The sequence below is a fragment of the Pelmatolapia mariae genome, linkage group LG18 (assembly GCF_036321145.2).
Source record: "Pelmatolapia mariae isolate MD_Pm_ZW linkage group LG18, Pm_UMD_F_2, whole genome shotgun sequence".
In the NCBI taxonomy this organism is placed as follows: domain Eukaryota; kingdom Metazoa; phylum Chordata; class Actinopteri; order Cichliformes; family Cichlidae; genus Pelmatolapia; species Pelmatolapia mariae.
In genome coordinates this window covers 8,773,984-8,792,275 of record NC_086243.1, presented here as the reverse complement: position 1 = coordinate 8,792,275, position 18,292 = coordinate 8,773,984, and the positions used below count along the sequence as shown (strand labels likewise).

General features: G+C 38.6%; 1 protein-coding gene across 1 annotated transcript in view; it reads right to left on the bottom strand.

The window, feature by feature from the left end:
- Positions 1–18,292, bottom strand: part of LOC134617131 (metabotropic glycine receptor-like) — an 82,352-nt gene that overhangs the window by 36,239 nt on the left and 27,821 nt on the right. The window contains exon 3 of the mRNA XM_063462324.1: positions 6,935–7,037. Within this exon, the coding sequence (XP_063318394.1) occupies positions 6,935–7,037 (103 nt within the window). The remainder of the gene's footprint in view (positions 1–6,934; positions 7,038–18,292) is intronic.

The window sequence follows — 18,292 nt, the reverse complement described above, 5'->3', positions numbered from 1 at the left end:
CCCATTTGTTGAGTTGTTGTTGTCAAACTACTGAGCTTACTCCATTACTGAAGAAAAATGTCCTCGATCGACTTGCTGTAAAGACTGAATTTCTCCGAGTGTTATAAGGTGTGTGTGGCAGGTTTACATTCGACAACCACAGCCCATTGAGGATTTTTGGCGGTGTTGGTTTAAACAAATAGAAAATAACTTCTGGCCCAGCTGTGGTTCACACCGCACACATTATTCTGGTCTACATACTGAACCAAATGGCACGACTGTGACATCTCAACCTGAGGATCACATGCACAATCAATTTAGTCTAAAGTATTCACATTACTTTATTATTGCTTTATTTAAAAGATGAAAATATAAACAGCTCAAAGATGAAGTATGTAGTTACATGCTTCAACAAAGCCCTAATAACCAAAATCAGACGAATGCTGAAATGAATACAATACAGCCACCACCCTCTCTCCTCTGTATCCCAGGGGCTATACAGAGAAACAGCATATTACCTTATGCTGGCACAAGTGCAGTCTTTGCTACATTTCTGTAATACCCATTCTGCCTCAATTGCAATAATGGACATAATGTTAAGTACAAATTAGTTTTGAAAAATCCAATTAAAAATAATACATAAGTACATCAAATGCAAAGGTTTTAAAGTGGGTACTTATTGCAAGATTATGGTGAACTATTTTTTCTTCTTTCAGCTACTCAAGTTAGAGGTTAGCCAAGTAGATCATCTGTTTTCATCTCCTTCTGTCCCGTGCATCCTTCTCTGCCACACCACATTTAGTGTGCATGTCCTCCTTCACCACATCCTATTTCCTCTCTCCCAGCAGCATCATTCTCCCGACACACAGCTCAGTCTTTTCCCTTGAACCCTCCAATCTAAGCTGTTCTTACACTCATTCCTGAGTAACAATGGAAATTAGCATCATCTACATCTGTGTTTGCGTGTGTGTTACGGCTGCCATGATTAGACGACTAGTCACGATTACGTCGACTATCAAAATCATCGACGACTAATTTAATAGTCAAACGCGTTGTTTGAAGCTGTGTAAGATCCTGAAAGACGCAGGAATAAGTAGCAGAATTTAAGAGTGTAATAATGGACTGAAACAGAAGATGGCAGCAATGCATCTACAAGGATGCCAGCTGCCGTTAAATGCTGAAGAAGAAGAAGCAATCTCTGGTATAGTAGCTGTGTCCAAATTTGGAGGCTGCATTTGTAGGCTGATTATGTTACAGCGACGCGACGAAGGCTGTCCAAATTCGAAGGCTCCTCCAAATGCGGCCGACAAATGTGTCCTCCTTTTCCCCAGATTTAAAGGATGGGTCAGGTGTATCCCTCGTGGCCCAATATATCCCAGAATTCGTAGCGCGGCTCAGCCAATTCCAGTTTCCAACAATTGCAGCAGCTACTTAGTTTTAATATTACTATTTCTGGGTCACAAAATAAACTTTTAAGATATTTTAAGGCGAGAATACAGATGTGTAAACTTCAAATATCTGCTCGGTTTATCAAGACATCACATATTTGCAAAAGTGCTCTGACGTTTTCAGAGACGTCTGTTACCCCGCTAGCTCGATAGCTGACCAGGAGGTCAAGGCTCACTGGAGCCGGCGAGAACAGCGAACTCCCGGCACATCGTTTTCAAACCTCCCGCGGTCTTTCGCTACTCAGATTAAACATGATATATAAGTCACTTGTATAACTTATATAGTTATAGTTTTTACACAGCTGAATAAACGTCAAACAGAAAACTGATTAAACACAAGTGTGATGGTAGAGAATTTACTCCAGTGTCCTGTTATATTTTAGGAGCAAAGAGCAGACGGCTAATTTTATTAAACTCCACCGAGACAATCTGCAATCAGTTAGCACATACCTTAAACACTTCGAGCTGTAAGCTAATGATAGTTATATAAAAGCAAATGCATGCTGGTGCAATAAGCTGTAGGTTTTACGTCCAATGGATGCCTGATCTGATTAGTCGACTAATTGCAAAAATAATCGGTGACTAGTCGACTATCAAAATAATCGTTTGTGGCAGCACTAGTGTGTGTGTTATCTAAAATTTTTGTATCATAAATTTGTGTTTGCATTGTCTTTTGTTTGATTTGAAGATCGAATCATTCTCACAGTGGCTTGAAGGCAGACAGAAGAAAGCTTGATTCATTTTTCACACATCTGTCACAGTGGCCAGATGTTCACAGTGATACCACGGCTCTCAGTTTGAGCACAGGCGGTCCTTCCAAACCACTTAAACTACTGCAAGTAAAAAGTGCTTTTCAGTTTGTACATTCTTCACAACTGTTGGTTTTTCTCCCTAATGTTGTTTGTTTTTTGTAATTTTATTTATTTATTTATTAATTTTGCAAAACTGTACTTGCACAGCTTCTTCAGTTCATTGAAGCTGCTGCAAAGCTCACTGCACGCTTTAGGCATTTGCATTTGTAGTGCATAAATTGTATACTCAAATTTCTTGCTTTGGGTCTCTTTGTGTATAGCTGCACAAAGACTAAGACTGATGTTCCACGAGTGGAAATCCGGGTTGCAACCGCAATGCAATCTGAGTCACAGCGATTTTTAAAGAGGTGATCTGCATGGGGTTTGGAAGATGAGTCTCTTCACAGACTGAGCGTTTTGACTACATCCTTCATCACACTGCATTATAATAAAGCTCCAGCTTAGCATATCAACCCCCCTAGGGTGCTGCATTGTTGGAGTCGGGGATGAGAACCACCGCAGTTGAATGATTATATTGCTCATCAGGGCCAGGCTTTCTGTCCGAGGACACTGCAGCGCTTTCAGTCAAGAAAACCGACATTCAAACCCAAAGCACGATCGGGGGGGCCAAAGTTAACGATATATTTGAAAAGTGCAAGTCTGAAAAGCAGAACATCAGCAGAGAAATGATCCAAGGCCAAGAGGGTGTGCAAATTTAGTTTTTCTTTTCTTGTTTCTCGCACCTGAATGAAAAATAAGGAATATTGGGAAAATAAGATCGATTGCCAGAGCTGTAGGACAGGCAATAACAGCTTACTGTTCTCTAAACTGCTCTCCTGAACATCAATTGTCCATATGCAGCGTAGCAAACGCCCCATAAAGCTTAAGATTTCCTCATATATCTCAGAAATGTGCATAGTGTTCTGTTAGGAGATATACTTTAGTGTGCAAGGAGTGCAGAAGGTTGTGTCCTGTGTCCTGATTAGTTGGAAAACCAGACACTAGACTTAAAAGGAATGAAGTAAATGAAACAGTGTGTTTATGTGCGCTAACTGAGGCTGGAAACTTACCTGGCTAACTAGTGCTTCTTGCTGTCTTTCGCTGTGTAATGCTTCCATTACGAGTTGATCTTTATGATGACATTTTTGGTGCTCTTTATTTTTGTTCTTATTGCATGCACATTGTTACAGTCCTAATATGTATATATGTGTTAATCTTTGTGATTGCATTAGAATAAAATAAAATAATTCATCTATCAAATCTTCCCCTTCTCTTTTCCCCCTTTTCTGTGTTTTTATTCACTTGTTTCGTCTTTTACTTTGAGAAACTCGTCTCTCTTGTTTTTCAGTCTTCCTGCCTTTGTGTGTTTTACCTACAATATGTTGTTCCCTGAACTGTGTTACCTGGACCTTGTTTTCACCTTTTAGTATTTGCTCCATATCTTACTTTTCCTCTATGCCAGTTTTCCTTTGTAGATTGTTGCAGGGAATTCATTCTCTGCCTTTTGCTCATTCTCTCTGTAAAACCTAAAATTTGCTGGTTTTCTAGGTTGACCCTTGCTTGCCTGCTCCTAACATACTCTGACGTCTGATTGCTTGGACTGGGAATTTGTGCAGTGAAACTTGTAAAGACTGATTTTTGCTCATAAGTTGTGCTTTTGAGTCCTCATTTGCCTTCATCGGGTGTTACATAATTTTTTGTTAATCTCAGATTTTGGGGGTTATTGAATTATCGCAGCTCTCTCCTCCTATTTATTGAACCTAGCACATTACAAATTCCACCCAAAGCAGAGCTGGACAGTGTTACATTAACAAAACTCCTTTCTCATTATATCTCAACTCTTATTTGCAAGCATCCTTTTAAATGCATCTTTAGTTTGTTAAATGTTGAATGTTTTCAACAAGAAGCAACCAAACCACACAGGGTGCATAGGATTATAGAGTTTAACTGAATGATAGAATGACAACCTTTATAAATATTTTTAGAAAAACATTATAATACACCTTTTAAATAACTTTTCCCCCAGACATGTGACTTTACTGCTCCACTTGTTCCATGTATTATCAGATGTAAATATCCTGTAACTAAATCACCTAAATATCGGTAAACTATCAGTCTTGCTGACTGATGTCCCACTGATATCAGTAAAAAGATTACATTTACTAATATTTTTCAACAACTTTGCTAAAGCTTCAAAGGTATTGAAAAATTATATTATATTATTGTTATATATTATATTATAATTATTGTAATTGTTTGCCTGGAACAAATGAAGGACAGAGCACAATAAAAAAGAAGAAATATTGGCATCGCTATCAGGTAAAAGACAAATTTGTTTTCAGCAAACTTTTTATTTTAAGCATCTTTATTGAAATTTACAAGACAGTTTTTTATAATTTTACTGTCTCTGCATCTCTATTATTAGAAGTCTGAATGTGCTGAGTGACCGCATGAGCAACTGGTGAGACCCTTTTTGCCTGCTCCACAAGCACTGGTCATAATCTTTCAGCATCATATCAGGTAGGTAACTGTTAGCTATATGCTTTCAGCTACATAAAACAGACGTCATGCTTTTCCTTATTTTCTGTCATTCTGTAACAATGATGGATGCACGTATTAAACATGACCAAAATGTCAAATAATGTGATCAGAGCCAGAAGCTCAGACTTCAGACTGTTCTAAGCGCTCTAATCTTGGCTCTGTATCATGTCAGTGAGATTGGATATCCTTAAAGTGATCATCTCAGGCACACAACACAGTAGCCTGCTGTTCAAACCTTCTGTTTTAAAAGGGGCAGCTGATTCAAAGAAAGCGTGATTGAAGCGAGCTGAAACAAATAGTTTCAGACACAGGATAAACTAAGGCTCAGTATATAATATATGATTATTTTGAGCTTAGAATCAATCAATAGAAAACAAAAGAAATATGTTCCCTGTAATATGCTTATACAGCTTTCTTAATTCATTTACGGCCATCTGAGGTCAAAGATGCTGTTTCAGAGGAGCTAAACTGTCACGGCCCCAGGGTTTGCTCTGTATTTGAGTTTCTGTCTCAAGCTTGGGTTTCTGTTTTGCTGTTAGAGTTTAAAGTTTGATTTGTGTTTTCGTTGGATTTCCCTTCTCTGTTTCTGCCTTGTCTTGTTTCTGTGTTGATGCCTTGGTTCCTGTTTGTTCCCTAGTTTGACGTCTCATTAAGAGTTAGTATTTACATCTGTATTAGTTCTCTTATTTGCTGTTTTACTATGAAGGTTTTTTTTCCTGTCTAGGTTAGATATGTTTCCTGTCTGTCTGATTGCCTTGATTACTTTCACCTGTGGTGATTATGCACACCTGTGGCTTTCCCATTTTATGTCTATTGCCTAATCAGACCTCTGTGTATATACACTCACTTGTCACTTTATTAGGTCAAACCTGCTAGCACCTGATTGGATCCCTTTTGACTTCAGAACTTTCCTAATTCTTTGTGGCACAGATTCAACAAGGAGCTGAAAACATCGCTCAAAGATTTGGGTCCATATTGACATGATAGCGTCACACAGTTGCTGCAGATTTACGTCAGATTGACACCACATCCCAGAGGTGCTCTACTAGATTAAGATCTGTCATTTGAGTGCAGTGAACTCACTGCCCTGTTCAAACCATGGATAGATACAGGGCAAAATGGATCACTGGTTTCACGTCGTTTACTCAAAATTCCAACCAAGTTGCATCAGTAACTGAGAATCATGAAGCCAGACAATAATTTTCCAGTCTCCCATTTTGGCGATCCTGTTTGAATTCGTGTTCGTGGCATCTGGTGTGGTCTTCTTCTGCATGTGCTTCAAGGTTTGAATGTGCTGTGCATTTAGAGATGATCTTCTGCATACGCTGGTTGTAAGAAGTGGTTATTTAAGATACTGTTCCTAGAGACAACTATGCAGGAAAATCCCAGTAGATCAGCAGTTTGTGAAATACTACTTTAACCAGCTTGTCTTGATTGTGTCTACATGCCTAAATGCATTTAGTTGCTCTGGTCAATTGATTAAATATTTGTGAAGGAGCAGTTGAACAGTTGTACTTAATAAAGTGGTGTTCTTTGTGAAGACATCTGTTAGGTTTCCCCCTATTTTTGCACCTTGGTTTCTGGTTTTGGTTGCATGTTCATGTTTCATACGGTACTTTTCATCGTCCACAAAGGCTTGCCTCAGTGTGCAGAATCTTGCATTAGGTCCTCTCTACTCCACACTGTGACACTGCCACCGTACGCCCTTTGAGAACAGAAAACCTGACAGGCATAGCAACAGTAACCGTGGAGGGGTACGCAGTCTGGCAAATGGTCAAATAAAATGGGACTAAACATTTATTCTAATTTATTCCACCTTGTGTTCTACGTCTACACAGCCGTCACACAATCCAACAGGTCTGTGATTCGGAAGCCACCTGTGGCTCCCACTAGAGCTCAGAATAGAAACGTAGTAGACATTTCAACATAAGAACAGTCAAACTCCCTTGACTGGAGCTTGAGGTTTCATAACCTCACAAACCCCAGGATACCCTTTCAAAGCTGTAACAAGAATTTCAAACAAAATGTGTGACTGTCAGCTCAAAAAAGGTGGTTGTTTTCCTCTTTTTTCCATAATTCCCAGAAGCTTGCTTTTGCAAGACTCAAAGTTTTGATCTGACAGCTCACTGCAATATGCATTATTTTATTATTATTACAGAGAGCTTTGTAACCTACTTTTAAAGCCATTGAGCGCCACTCGGCTCGGATGGTAAAATCCTCTCCTGCACTGGCACTTGTACTTGTCCAACACAAATCCATGGCCAACAATGGGAGTGCACTGGAGGAAAAAGAACAGAGAGAGACAGGTGGAGATTAGTTTAAAACAAAAAAGAAAAATCCCTTTCCTTTGGTTGTAATCAACAGGATTATCACAGGAATGAGTTGCATGACTAAGAGCGAGGAGATGGTGGAGGAAATTACGTGAACATGAAACAATAGGATGGAGGAGGATGAAGATGATCGCTCAGCCGACTCAGCTCTGTTTGCTTCTTGAATCCAAAAGCAAGTGGGCGTAAAATCATAAATTCTCTCTGGTATTTTCGATGTCAGAACCAGAACAAAACACACACACACTGCAATAATAAAAACAGATGCAAATATGAATCTATTTTGTCCCTGAAGCTGAAATGATTAGTTAGAGAATAGATTATCTGATCAGCAAACATCAGCAACGCTTTTAAGCAATAAAAGATCCAAATTCACTAGTTCCAGCTTGTAAAGTTATGCAATAAGATTGTTTATTAATTTCTAGAAAAATTATCTGCAGTTATCAAGTCAGTGGTGCAGCAAGGAGGTCCTGGGTTCAAATGTGCCACCTGGGGCCTTTCTGTGTGGAGCAGTGTTGCCAAACTAGCGACTTTGTGGCTATATTTAGCGAGTTTTCAGACCCCCTTAGTGACATTTTTTCTAAAAAGCGACTAGCGACAAATCTGGCGACTTTTTTGGTGTTATTGGAGACTTATTTATGACGACTTTTTGATGTGAAAGCGCATATCGCTTTTACTCTCAACAAGCAGCGGGTGCTGCCGTGGGCACCTCGCCCGTTCCAAAGCGCTCACGGGCGGAGGATAGTCCTCCCCCAGCTGCTATCAGGGCAGAAGATGTTCACACCTATGCGTCCAAACTGCAAATGAATCGCGCATGAGCGAAACCGCTGCTCCCACACTGACTGTAACGCAGTGAGTTCTTCTTTTACTGTTATGCTGTTTTGTGGATCACAAGGTTTAAAACTACTTATAAACAAACATACACAAAGTAACTCCACCAGAGTGCCTATTTCGGGTCACTTTTGCCGGTCCAAGCCTGGACAAAGGAGCAGGGTTGGAATTGTGACATTAAAAAAAACAATAATTACTAAAAGAAATTTAATTTGTAGTTCTAAATAAACTCTAAATGCATTTAGGACGTTTTTTACTCCCTTTATGTCTCTTCCACGATGTTATTTCTCTCTCCAACAACGTAGGTTACAATTACATTAGCACGACCAATTATGCAAATTAAGCGATGACGTCATTTAACGACTTCTAGCGACTTTTAGGACAGCCAATAGCGATTTTCCTTACTGAGGAGTTGGCAACACTGGTTCTTCCTGTGCCTGCATCCAGCCTTTAAGTCTGATGTCCCTAAGTCACACGATCACTGCGGCATCACTGAGAGTTAAAAACTGTCTAATTTCTTTCATCTGTAATAAAATGATCAGTGTGGGTGCTTTACCAGGTGTAACAATTAAGTTTAACATCCATGCATCCATGAAAACCGAATTTATGAAATTCAACAGCGTTAGAAGTTAGCAGGTAGTTAGCTCGCTAGCTTCTATCTAAATATAATATACCATGTTCTGACTGAGGGATTTCCAAAACAAATTAAGACGTACAGCTCTGCTATCACTTCTGACATAAATGAAGACAGGAAAGTAAACAGCAGTGACGTTTGTAGGGTTACTGAAGTTTGGCAAGCTGGTATATAACGATGTGCTATGTGATCACTAGCGACACAGCTATGTTAGCATAACATAAACACAGTGAAGCTGGAGGATGAACGCTAACTTTTTTCCACTCAATAAAAGTTAATGTGAGGGTTCCCGATGGTTAGGGACAAATACAATCGCATGGCAGGATGCTGTAAACGGACCAATCTTCAGTCAGGAGAACAACTGAGATAATCCATCCACAATACGAGGTTAGTCATTAATAAAGTGCTGCATGGGCCTAGTTACATCTTAAGGTTTTAAAAACTGAGCTTTAAAATGAATAGCGGTAATAAAACCTGAGAGAGGCCGACAGTGATCACTGACTGTTTTTAGGGGCTTGTTGAGATTAAATAGAACAAGATACAACGCATTAAAACATGTTAAATACACAACAGCCTTATTAAATGCTGAGTACTTTGGGCCCGGAAGCAGGATTCATCACGTCATCACTTAAAGACCGGATTGGTTCTCTCCTGGTACTCGAGCTTCCTGCCACAATCCAAAGACATGCACATTAAATTAACTAGTGATTCTAAATTGGCCATAGGTGGTTGTCCTGTCCATCACAGGCTTGGATTGGTGTATCCCACCTCTTACACTAAAACAGGTGGGATAGGCTCCACTTGCCCTGCCAACCTGAACTGGACCAGCGGAAGAACTGAATGGGGGATAGTTAGTAATTACATGCCATCTCTTTCTGATAATAAAGCACTGAACTTTGATAACTAATCGAAAATCACATATTTGTTGCCGTCTACATGGACAGAAAATTTAATTATTACGTTTATGCTTGGGAACCGTACTGTTGTATAGGAATATAACCAGAAAACAACTGGCAGCCAGCTGTGTTCAGTGACAAAGACTCATTCAGACTGAAGGCAAAATGTTGGCAGTCATCTGCATTTATAAGTTAGACAGCAATTATTTGCAAGCTGTCAACAAGCAAGTCAAATTGTATCATTTGATTATTTTGGTTGCCTCTCATTAGGCGACCTATGCAATTGCCTTGCGATGAAAAGTGGTTGTGAGCATGCAACATCCTCGAGCTCTGGGCAACCATTAAATCACCACAAGTTGCAATCAGTCGCAGAATGTGAAATAAATTCAGTGTAATCACCAACCAGTTAAGCCGATGTTATCTAAAAATGGCGGTGCATGAAATCGGCCCTCTTCTTCATGTATTCCCAGACTGTTTTAGTTTATTTAATAAAAAGTTATTTGGTGTCCCTGTATCAACACGACATCGTACAACACTGTCACATAAAATATATGTGACCCAACCCCATTATTTAGATAGTCAGTCTTTTGATGTATTAAACACAAGAATTTACACTAAGTAACAGACGCCCCCAGGGGACAATTATAACAGTGGCACTAAAAATATTAGAATAAAAACATGCTTTAAAGTAAACATGTGATTTAGCTTAATGTATATACTGTAGTTTAAATTCTTTTAGATGTCTGGCATCAAGTTGTGTGCTTTTTTAAATTTTGTTTTTATAGAAGCTTTTTAGTTCAGCTGAGTCTTATGCAATCACCTACAGGTATATGTCATCAGACTTTCTATCAAAGTTGTTTCAACTCAAAGAGATTTTATACTATAAAGTATTCAGCGATCAGCTGCTTTATTTTAATGGACGCATTTGATATAGCACAGCCTTCTTTCTAAAATGTTAGTAGAGTACAAGATGCTTACATTGTGCCCATGTGGCTCAGGGGTAATTGCAGCCCTGTGTTACCACAGCAGATCTACCACCCCAGATCAAATCTTGTATGCTACCTAGCAACAGACTATATTTGGATAAGTTGCTCAAGTTAATTTTTCACCAAGAACCTAAAGATTAACTTGCTGCAGTCACCTTTAACTTTCGACAGCAGAAGAAAAATACTGTGTATTCAAAAATTAGATTTTATACCTCAGTGTAGTTTTTTTTGTCTTTCTTTCTTTTTTGTTCAAAACTTCTGCCATAGTAAAATGAGCCTGCGGCAGAGACACACAGACAGAGAATCCTACCGAGCATGTGCAGGTTCAATTTCATCTTATTTCTGCTTGGAGATGGAATTGCTCCAGGTCTTTCCTAATATGAAATCAAAACTAGAGGCACTTTTATTGTGTTGAAAGTATTCTTCAAACATTAACGCTTTTAGCAATTCTGGCTTCAAAATAAGCATTAGCTTCCCATTGTAGTAAAGCTATGTAGAGCTTCCGAAATATTTGGACTTATAGCAAAATATATTTAAGATCTGGCTCAGTTCTAGCATGAGAAAAGGGTGCACAATTTATAATGCTGAAGACTGCACACGGGTTTCAGTGCTTCACTGAGTTTTCATCTATCACTGAAATGAAAAATCAAAGAATCTGAATCATATAATGGGTCCCAGGAGTTAACACAGATGGCACTATCTTAATATAGTTTACTGTTCCTACTGTATGTGTTTCTTCTCATGGCCGCTGCGTTTGGTCTCAGTTAATAAAGTTGTTTCATTGGTGTTATTGAGTCTCCTACATGTTTCTCTGCGGCACAAAGCAGCAGACGTCCCAGTTACAAACATTTCCGGTGTCAGGGGAAATCACAGGCCCTTGCCAAGTAACAGGGAAACTAATTAATATCTAAATTAAGAATTAAGGGTTGTTTGCAGAATTTAAGTGTGCCTGCATAATTCCAGCTTGCATTTATGACTGTGGGAGCAACATGAGCTTAGAGACCTTCTGGAGCTTAAACACACTTAACAACACACATACACACAGGCACCACTGTGGACACTATACACTCATGTGAACGCACATACTTATACCAAATAAAGCTGCAATAAATTTCACATGAACATTCATAAATAGTGTATTATGTTGCATGCCTGGTAAAAAACAGCATCCCCTGCTGCTGTGGAGAACAGTCAGATTGTATTCACAGCCCATGAATCACCCACTGACTAATTCATTTTATATTCATATTATTCAAAACTCAACTCCTGCTTGAAGTGTGTTTTTGAGAACAATACTTATTTGTCTTTTGGTTGTGAGTTGCTGTTTTCACTTTATTTAGCTAATCAGTGGAACCAGGAGGAAAAAAACTAGCATAGCTATGTAAAGTTCACTTTTTTTAACATCACTGGTTAACTGTGCAAGTTAAGGGTAACATAAAACACGATGTGTCTTTGATATCATCTGTTTTAAATGATGATTGTAGGTATATCTTTTAAAAACAAGGACACAGTAGCTCTTTTTAGCACTCTTTTACTATTTATGCTAAGCTAAGCTAAGCTAACTGCCCCCTGATTGTAGCCATACTCTGGTTTAAGCTTTCTAATATGTGCTTAACAATTCAGAAATAATTATATTTTTTCAAACTAATTTTGACTACAAAATGCATCATTGGATTTTCAACCTTGCTACTTCAACATTCAACCTGATCAAGGTAACGGGCGATTTGGTAGTTCGTTTGCACAAAGCCACGCTTCAGAGAAATGCATTTCTGATTAAAGGTTATATAAATCTAGTATAAAAATATTAAAATGTGGCAGTTCAGCTGAACTCTACTTTAACAACATGTCCTTTTGGATAATGTTTAGTTTATTTTTTTCTAAAGTAAGCACAGTAACTGCATGCCAAGGCTTTCTCCTGAACGAACGCACTGATCAGTTTTATAAAGCTGACAAATAGCCCCAAATCTCCAAACTGGGGAGCAGCAAGCAGCAGGGATGATCTGCAGAGGATATAAATGTCTGAACTGAAGTTCAGTGGTTGGGAGAATAAACAGGTACAGTAAATCATTGCTTCCACGGTGCATCGGTGTAGACAAACAGACCTGGGAGTTACGATGCTTCCATGTTTTCTGTTTTTGGAAAACAGTATGTGAGCTTTACACCTCAGAGACTTCACCTCTTTCTGGCATTTCTCCTATGAGCTACAGACTGAGTGACTGATAGAACTTAGCAGGTACTGCTTCAAAATGTGAACTGTGCCAGATGGGTATACTTACAAGTTATTTTGGGTTTAGTGATGGAAACCAAGGACATTTGTGCCATGTACAAATGTCCTGGTAGCATGATATGTGTTTTCAGTCCTTTTTCTTTTCCCTCTCAAACTTTTCTACCATCTTTATTTTTATTTCATCACAACTTGTATCATATATATGTTTCGTTTTATTTACATATATAACGCTAGTTAACAACAGTCATCTCATTTCATATAGTTAAGTAAAGATCCTGCAGTGGAGAATCCCACAATCTGATGATTCGTTACAAGCAGGTGCTTGTGAGAAGAACTCTCTTTTAACAGGAATCAGCCATCTGCTTGGTGAGTGAGAGTAAAGGATCATAGAGAGACAACTAAACAACAAACAGGACAAAACACAAACTGAGACAAAAGTAGACAAAATAAAATGTGGCATATAAACGCATGGGGAAGAAAAGAGATGAGTGCAAAAGAAATGATCATGGCATCAGAATCCTTGGTACAGTAATTCATGACACTGTTTCCATGTTTATCGTGTATATTTGTCAGTCTGTCTATGTCATGAAATTTAAGGTTACAGGATCCAAATGCAGATTCAGGACTCAAAGGGACAAATATAATCAGGCCTCATCTTATCTTAAAGATGTCATAATCCCATATCATTCCAAATGAGCCCTTCACTCTCAGAATCCTGGTTTACTTGTGGTTCCTGAAATATTTAAAAGTAGAATGAGAGGCAGAGCCTTCAGCTTTCAGGCTGCTCGTCTGTAGAAGAGCCTGAACCTGAATCCTCCCTTTGTAACACTGCAATAGGCCTAGACTGCTGGGAGCTTCCCAAGATGCTGTGTTTCTTGTTTACTCCCCTTTTTCACTCACTATGTGTTTATACACCACTCTGCATCTTATCATTAGTTCTTAATTTCCATCTCTCTTGTACAGAGTTTCTTTTGTCCTGTCTTCTTACCATCATCCCCAACCAGTTGCAGCAGATGGCTGCCCCTCCCTGAGCCAGGTTCTTCGTTTTTTTTTTTCCTTAAAAGTTGTTAAAAGAGTTTAAAGTTGGAGCTTTTCCTTCCCACTGTTGCCAAGTGCTTGCTCAGAGGTGGTCATTTTATTGTTGCTCTTGTCTTCACCTTACAATATAAAAGCACCTTGAGGTCATAAACTGGTAGTTCCTGTCCAAAAAAGGCAGCAAACAAAAGGTAGTCCAAGAATATAATGTTGATTTCCAAAAGGCAAAAGCAGACGATCTGACAAAAACTGAAATGCAGACAAGGCTGTTTATACACATGAAGGCAATCAGGAATCAGGTACAGGAGGGCAATGAGACGCAGATGTAGACAATAAATAAATAAAACTAAACACATCCCAGCAAAGACACATTTCATTTTGATAGAAATCATCTTCAGATATTTCAGCAATCTAAAGATTTTAAGTGTTTATGCTCAAAATATTTTCAGTATTACAGCTCAACAAGCAAGATGCACAAAGTATCTAGTAAAATTTTCGGAGCATAGTGTAATACATATTACACATTTTACTTGCGTTACTGTTTTGTAAGACGTAACAGTACTATTGTTGACTAAATGAATGTGATTTCAGTTGCACAATTTATGTTTGTCAAATCCTTTTAGAATATGGAACAAAGGAAATGGTCAAAGTATTCCGATGACCCCACTCTGTCATTCTAGTTACTAAATGATTAAATTAGTACGTTGTCGTTCGGAAAAAGGTGTTTCCACGTTTCAGAGTATTTGGTGTTTCCAGCGTGGCAATGTTTGCTAATGATCAGTAAACACACAATATAGCTGCTCATGCTGAAATTATTCATTCTGTGTGGATCATGAATGCCTGTTAAAATGTTCATGGCAATGCATCCAGTGCTGCTGAGACATTTCAGTTTGGACCAACGTGGTGGAGCAAACAACCAACTGGCCAGCGCTGTCACCCCTCGTGCCATACTGCTCGAGCTAAAAATAGGTTTGCAATAGAGGAGAGTGTCTCATTCTCTCTCTAAAAGTGGCAAAGCTGATTCACTATATCTATGCAAATAAAGTAAATTTAGTGGCAAACACATAGTGCAAAGAAAGCATGGGCACGCACACACACACACACACACACACACACACAACAACACACACACGTAGCATTAAAGGTGTTTGACTTCTCTACATCCCCGTGGGTAGATGAATCATATTTCATGGTCTGGGGATTTCTAACTTCAAATGTCCCAGCAATTGTGTTGTTGCTGCTTGAGTGACTAAATCCTTCAACAGTGTTAGGATGCTTTCTCAAAATATGCCATTTGCATGCAAACCCCTTCCTTTGTTTTATCAGGTTTTCCATACACAATAGCAATGGGAGCCCAGCACGTATTAAAACTGCAAACTGAGGCAGAGCAAGCTACAGTTCATCTACTGCTGGAGTAAATCTGTGAGCGTTTATTTGCCTGGCTTCTCTCTCAGGAGATAAGCATACCTGTGGAATTAAAGTCTACAATACACAGGAAGAGGCACTTTTTTTTATTCCTCCAAAAAGGAATTAGTCTGGATCATGGCCAAAATGTTTGGATGGATGGATATCAGCCACAGAAGCAGACTAGGCATGTGTTATGAACTTTTTTTTTTTTGCTTACTCCAAAGGAAGTGAAGACTCATTAAGATAACATATACCCCGGGACACTGAGGTAGGCAAGGATGAAATATGATGCTTTTTTTTAGATCTTTATTGGGCTCCCAGCATCCAAATCGTTGCATTTATTAAATTCGACTGTGCTTTCACAGCAGAAGCCGTCTCTGGTTCCCCAGTGGATTGTAAGACACAGCAAACAAGCCTGTAAAATAAGTTAATTGCACATGTTTTAGGCCTTGTATGAAAGGTATGGTATTGCTGTTTTGTGAGAAGAAAAAGCAACGTTTGAAATGTTCGATGGGTGAATTTAAAATTTCACACGTGGAACAACCTGCCGCAGTTATTATCCCGTGCACAGAAGATTGAACGAAATCACTCTACAGGACTTTAGGGGTTCTGTGCATTTGCCCATAAATCTCTCAGAACTAGTTCCCAGGAGTATAATACAGAAAACACGCATGTCGTGCAGAAGATTGACATGGACCATCAAAACTAGATTAATGTCACCAAGGACTTCTAAACTGCCTCACAAGCACACAGCTCCATATGTCTCCCATCACCAGAGCTGCTCCTGCAAAATTATATATCCCCATGCACACACACACACACACACACACAGCTAAAGCCAGAGAATTTAATGGGGCCAAGGCCAGCCTGGCTTTTTTTTTTTTCCTCAGCCACTATTAAAGGGCTGTGAAATGGTCGCTTGACGTGTCTCACTTTGATGGATTACCTTGATCAGACTGCGTGCTCAAAGTGAGAAAGTATTTTATAATTGCATCTTACTTTCGGCAAAATATGTGTGTGTGTGTGTGTGTGTGTGTGTGTGTGTGTGTGTGTGTGTGCGTGTCGGAAGTGGGGGGTCAATTTCACCTTTATATTTTCCTGGAAAACTTGTCTTGAATTCAAGGTTGCATTGCCAATCACAGAAAGCCCAAAAGCTTTATTTATCATGTGGAAACACCTGATCTTTGGATTTTCTCAGATCAATGTGAGCTACTCAAATATAAATTATGACAAACTTTTGAAAGGAATGTGTTTTTTTTATTTTACAATACAAATGAACTATTGCTAACATAGGCTTTGGAAAAAGAACCCTTTGAATATTTGAGCTCGGCCTGTTTTTCAAGAAATATACTTTTCATGCCACTGCACTAATAAGACTGCATCCGTTTGTCTTTTTCTGATCCAATACAGGTTTACAAGGTGGGGGTGACATCCAGGGCACTGAACAGGCTGATAGTCTAACACACAGAGAATGACAACCATTCATACATACAGGCAATGTGGAATCACCAAGTAGCCTCATAACCCCATCCATGTCTTTGGACTGTGTGAAGAAAAAGAGTACCCAGAGACAAATGACAAAGACACTGGGACTAGATTCAAACCCAGGACCTTCTAACTGGGAGGTGACGGTGCTAACCATTAGCCACATCTAACATCCTAACATTCAGTACATCAACCCTGCTTGCAGATGTTCATCATTTTTCGTGCTTGTGCAACATAATGACATCTGTTTGCATTCCTGAGCGAGCTGCCAAACATCTGAGTTCAGTGTGATTATCACAATGTTGGCAAGCTCCAAAAAAATAACAGAAAAATCTGTATAACTGATTTACTGTGAGAATTCTATTACAGGCAAAGTACTTTATTTTCACACGACATGTAGTTCAACTACAGTGATGCATCATTTTCACTTTAGTGGATTTATGTGATTATTTGCAATTTTCTACTGGTACAAAATGATTAAAAAAAACAAAAACAACAACTGATGGGATGCAGTGAGAAGGTCTGAGGTTTGGCTCTATTGGCCTGCTGGGTCCTTTCTGTGTGGAGTTTGCATGTTTTCACTGTGCCTGTGTGAGCTCTCCACGGGTGAGCTGCATGTCTTTAACTCCCACAGTTAAAGACATGCAGGTTAGGTTAAACAGTAATTCTAAATTAGCCACACTGTAAAATATAACTTGTTGTTTCAACTTAAAAATATGAGGTAAAGGGCTGCCTTAAAATTTTAAGTTAAGTCAAGAAATAGAGTTTGTTCTTATAACACAAGCAATTGTTATCTTAATGAAAAATCACATGTTGTCTAAACTTTCATCTTAGTTTAGTTGACTGAGATTTATTAGTCAGTTCAACTCCTTTAATTGTCATCTTTACTTGGGAAAACCCTTTCAGCTAAATTAAAATAATCTATTGTTTAAACTCTTGTCCTAGTTCAGTTGACTTGGGTTTTTTAGTTAATTCAAATACTTTAGTAGTTCTTTTAACTTAGGAATCTATTTTAGCTTAACTAACATAATCTGTTAGCTAAGTTGATTTAAGTTTATTAATTAACTGAGCTCCTTAAGGTAGCTGAGTGAACTTGTAAATCAGTTTCATTTTAATTATCAGAGTTGATTGACTGGATGTAAAGAAAAATGTGTATTAAACATCTTAAGTTTTGTTTTGGTTTTTTTTTGGCTTTCTAACATCCATTTCAGCAAAACTACCTGTTAGGTTTATCTTAGATCTCAGGTTTAAATATCTACATTCCTTTAAATTAATTTTCTGTTGTTTACAGAAAAAAAATAAAACCCCACAGATTCCATTAAAGTCTATCTGATCATTTCATACAGAAAGTTTGTTTTAAGAACATGACAAGACAATTACTCATGAGCACCCAACATTCACCATTTATTGTGCCATCTTAGTCATCTGAGAAACAGAAAAATCAGTGACGTAGCTCATCAGGCTCACAATCCATCAAAACTCAAAGGCTGCTCCCTGTGAAACAATAAATTTGAACTTGGTCTTGAGCCCAGTTTGGGTGAAGATGAAATTCTGACCAATACTCTAGGAGCAGTAGTGATTCTTGTGAAGTAACAACATAAAGTCTGCATTAATGTAATGTATCAACGGGACACTTGCTATTTTAGAAAAGTTATTCTTTACATTTACAAAATTTTTAAACTTCATTGTGCTCAGTCACACCTGT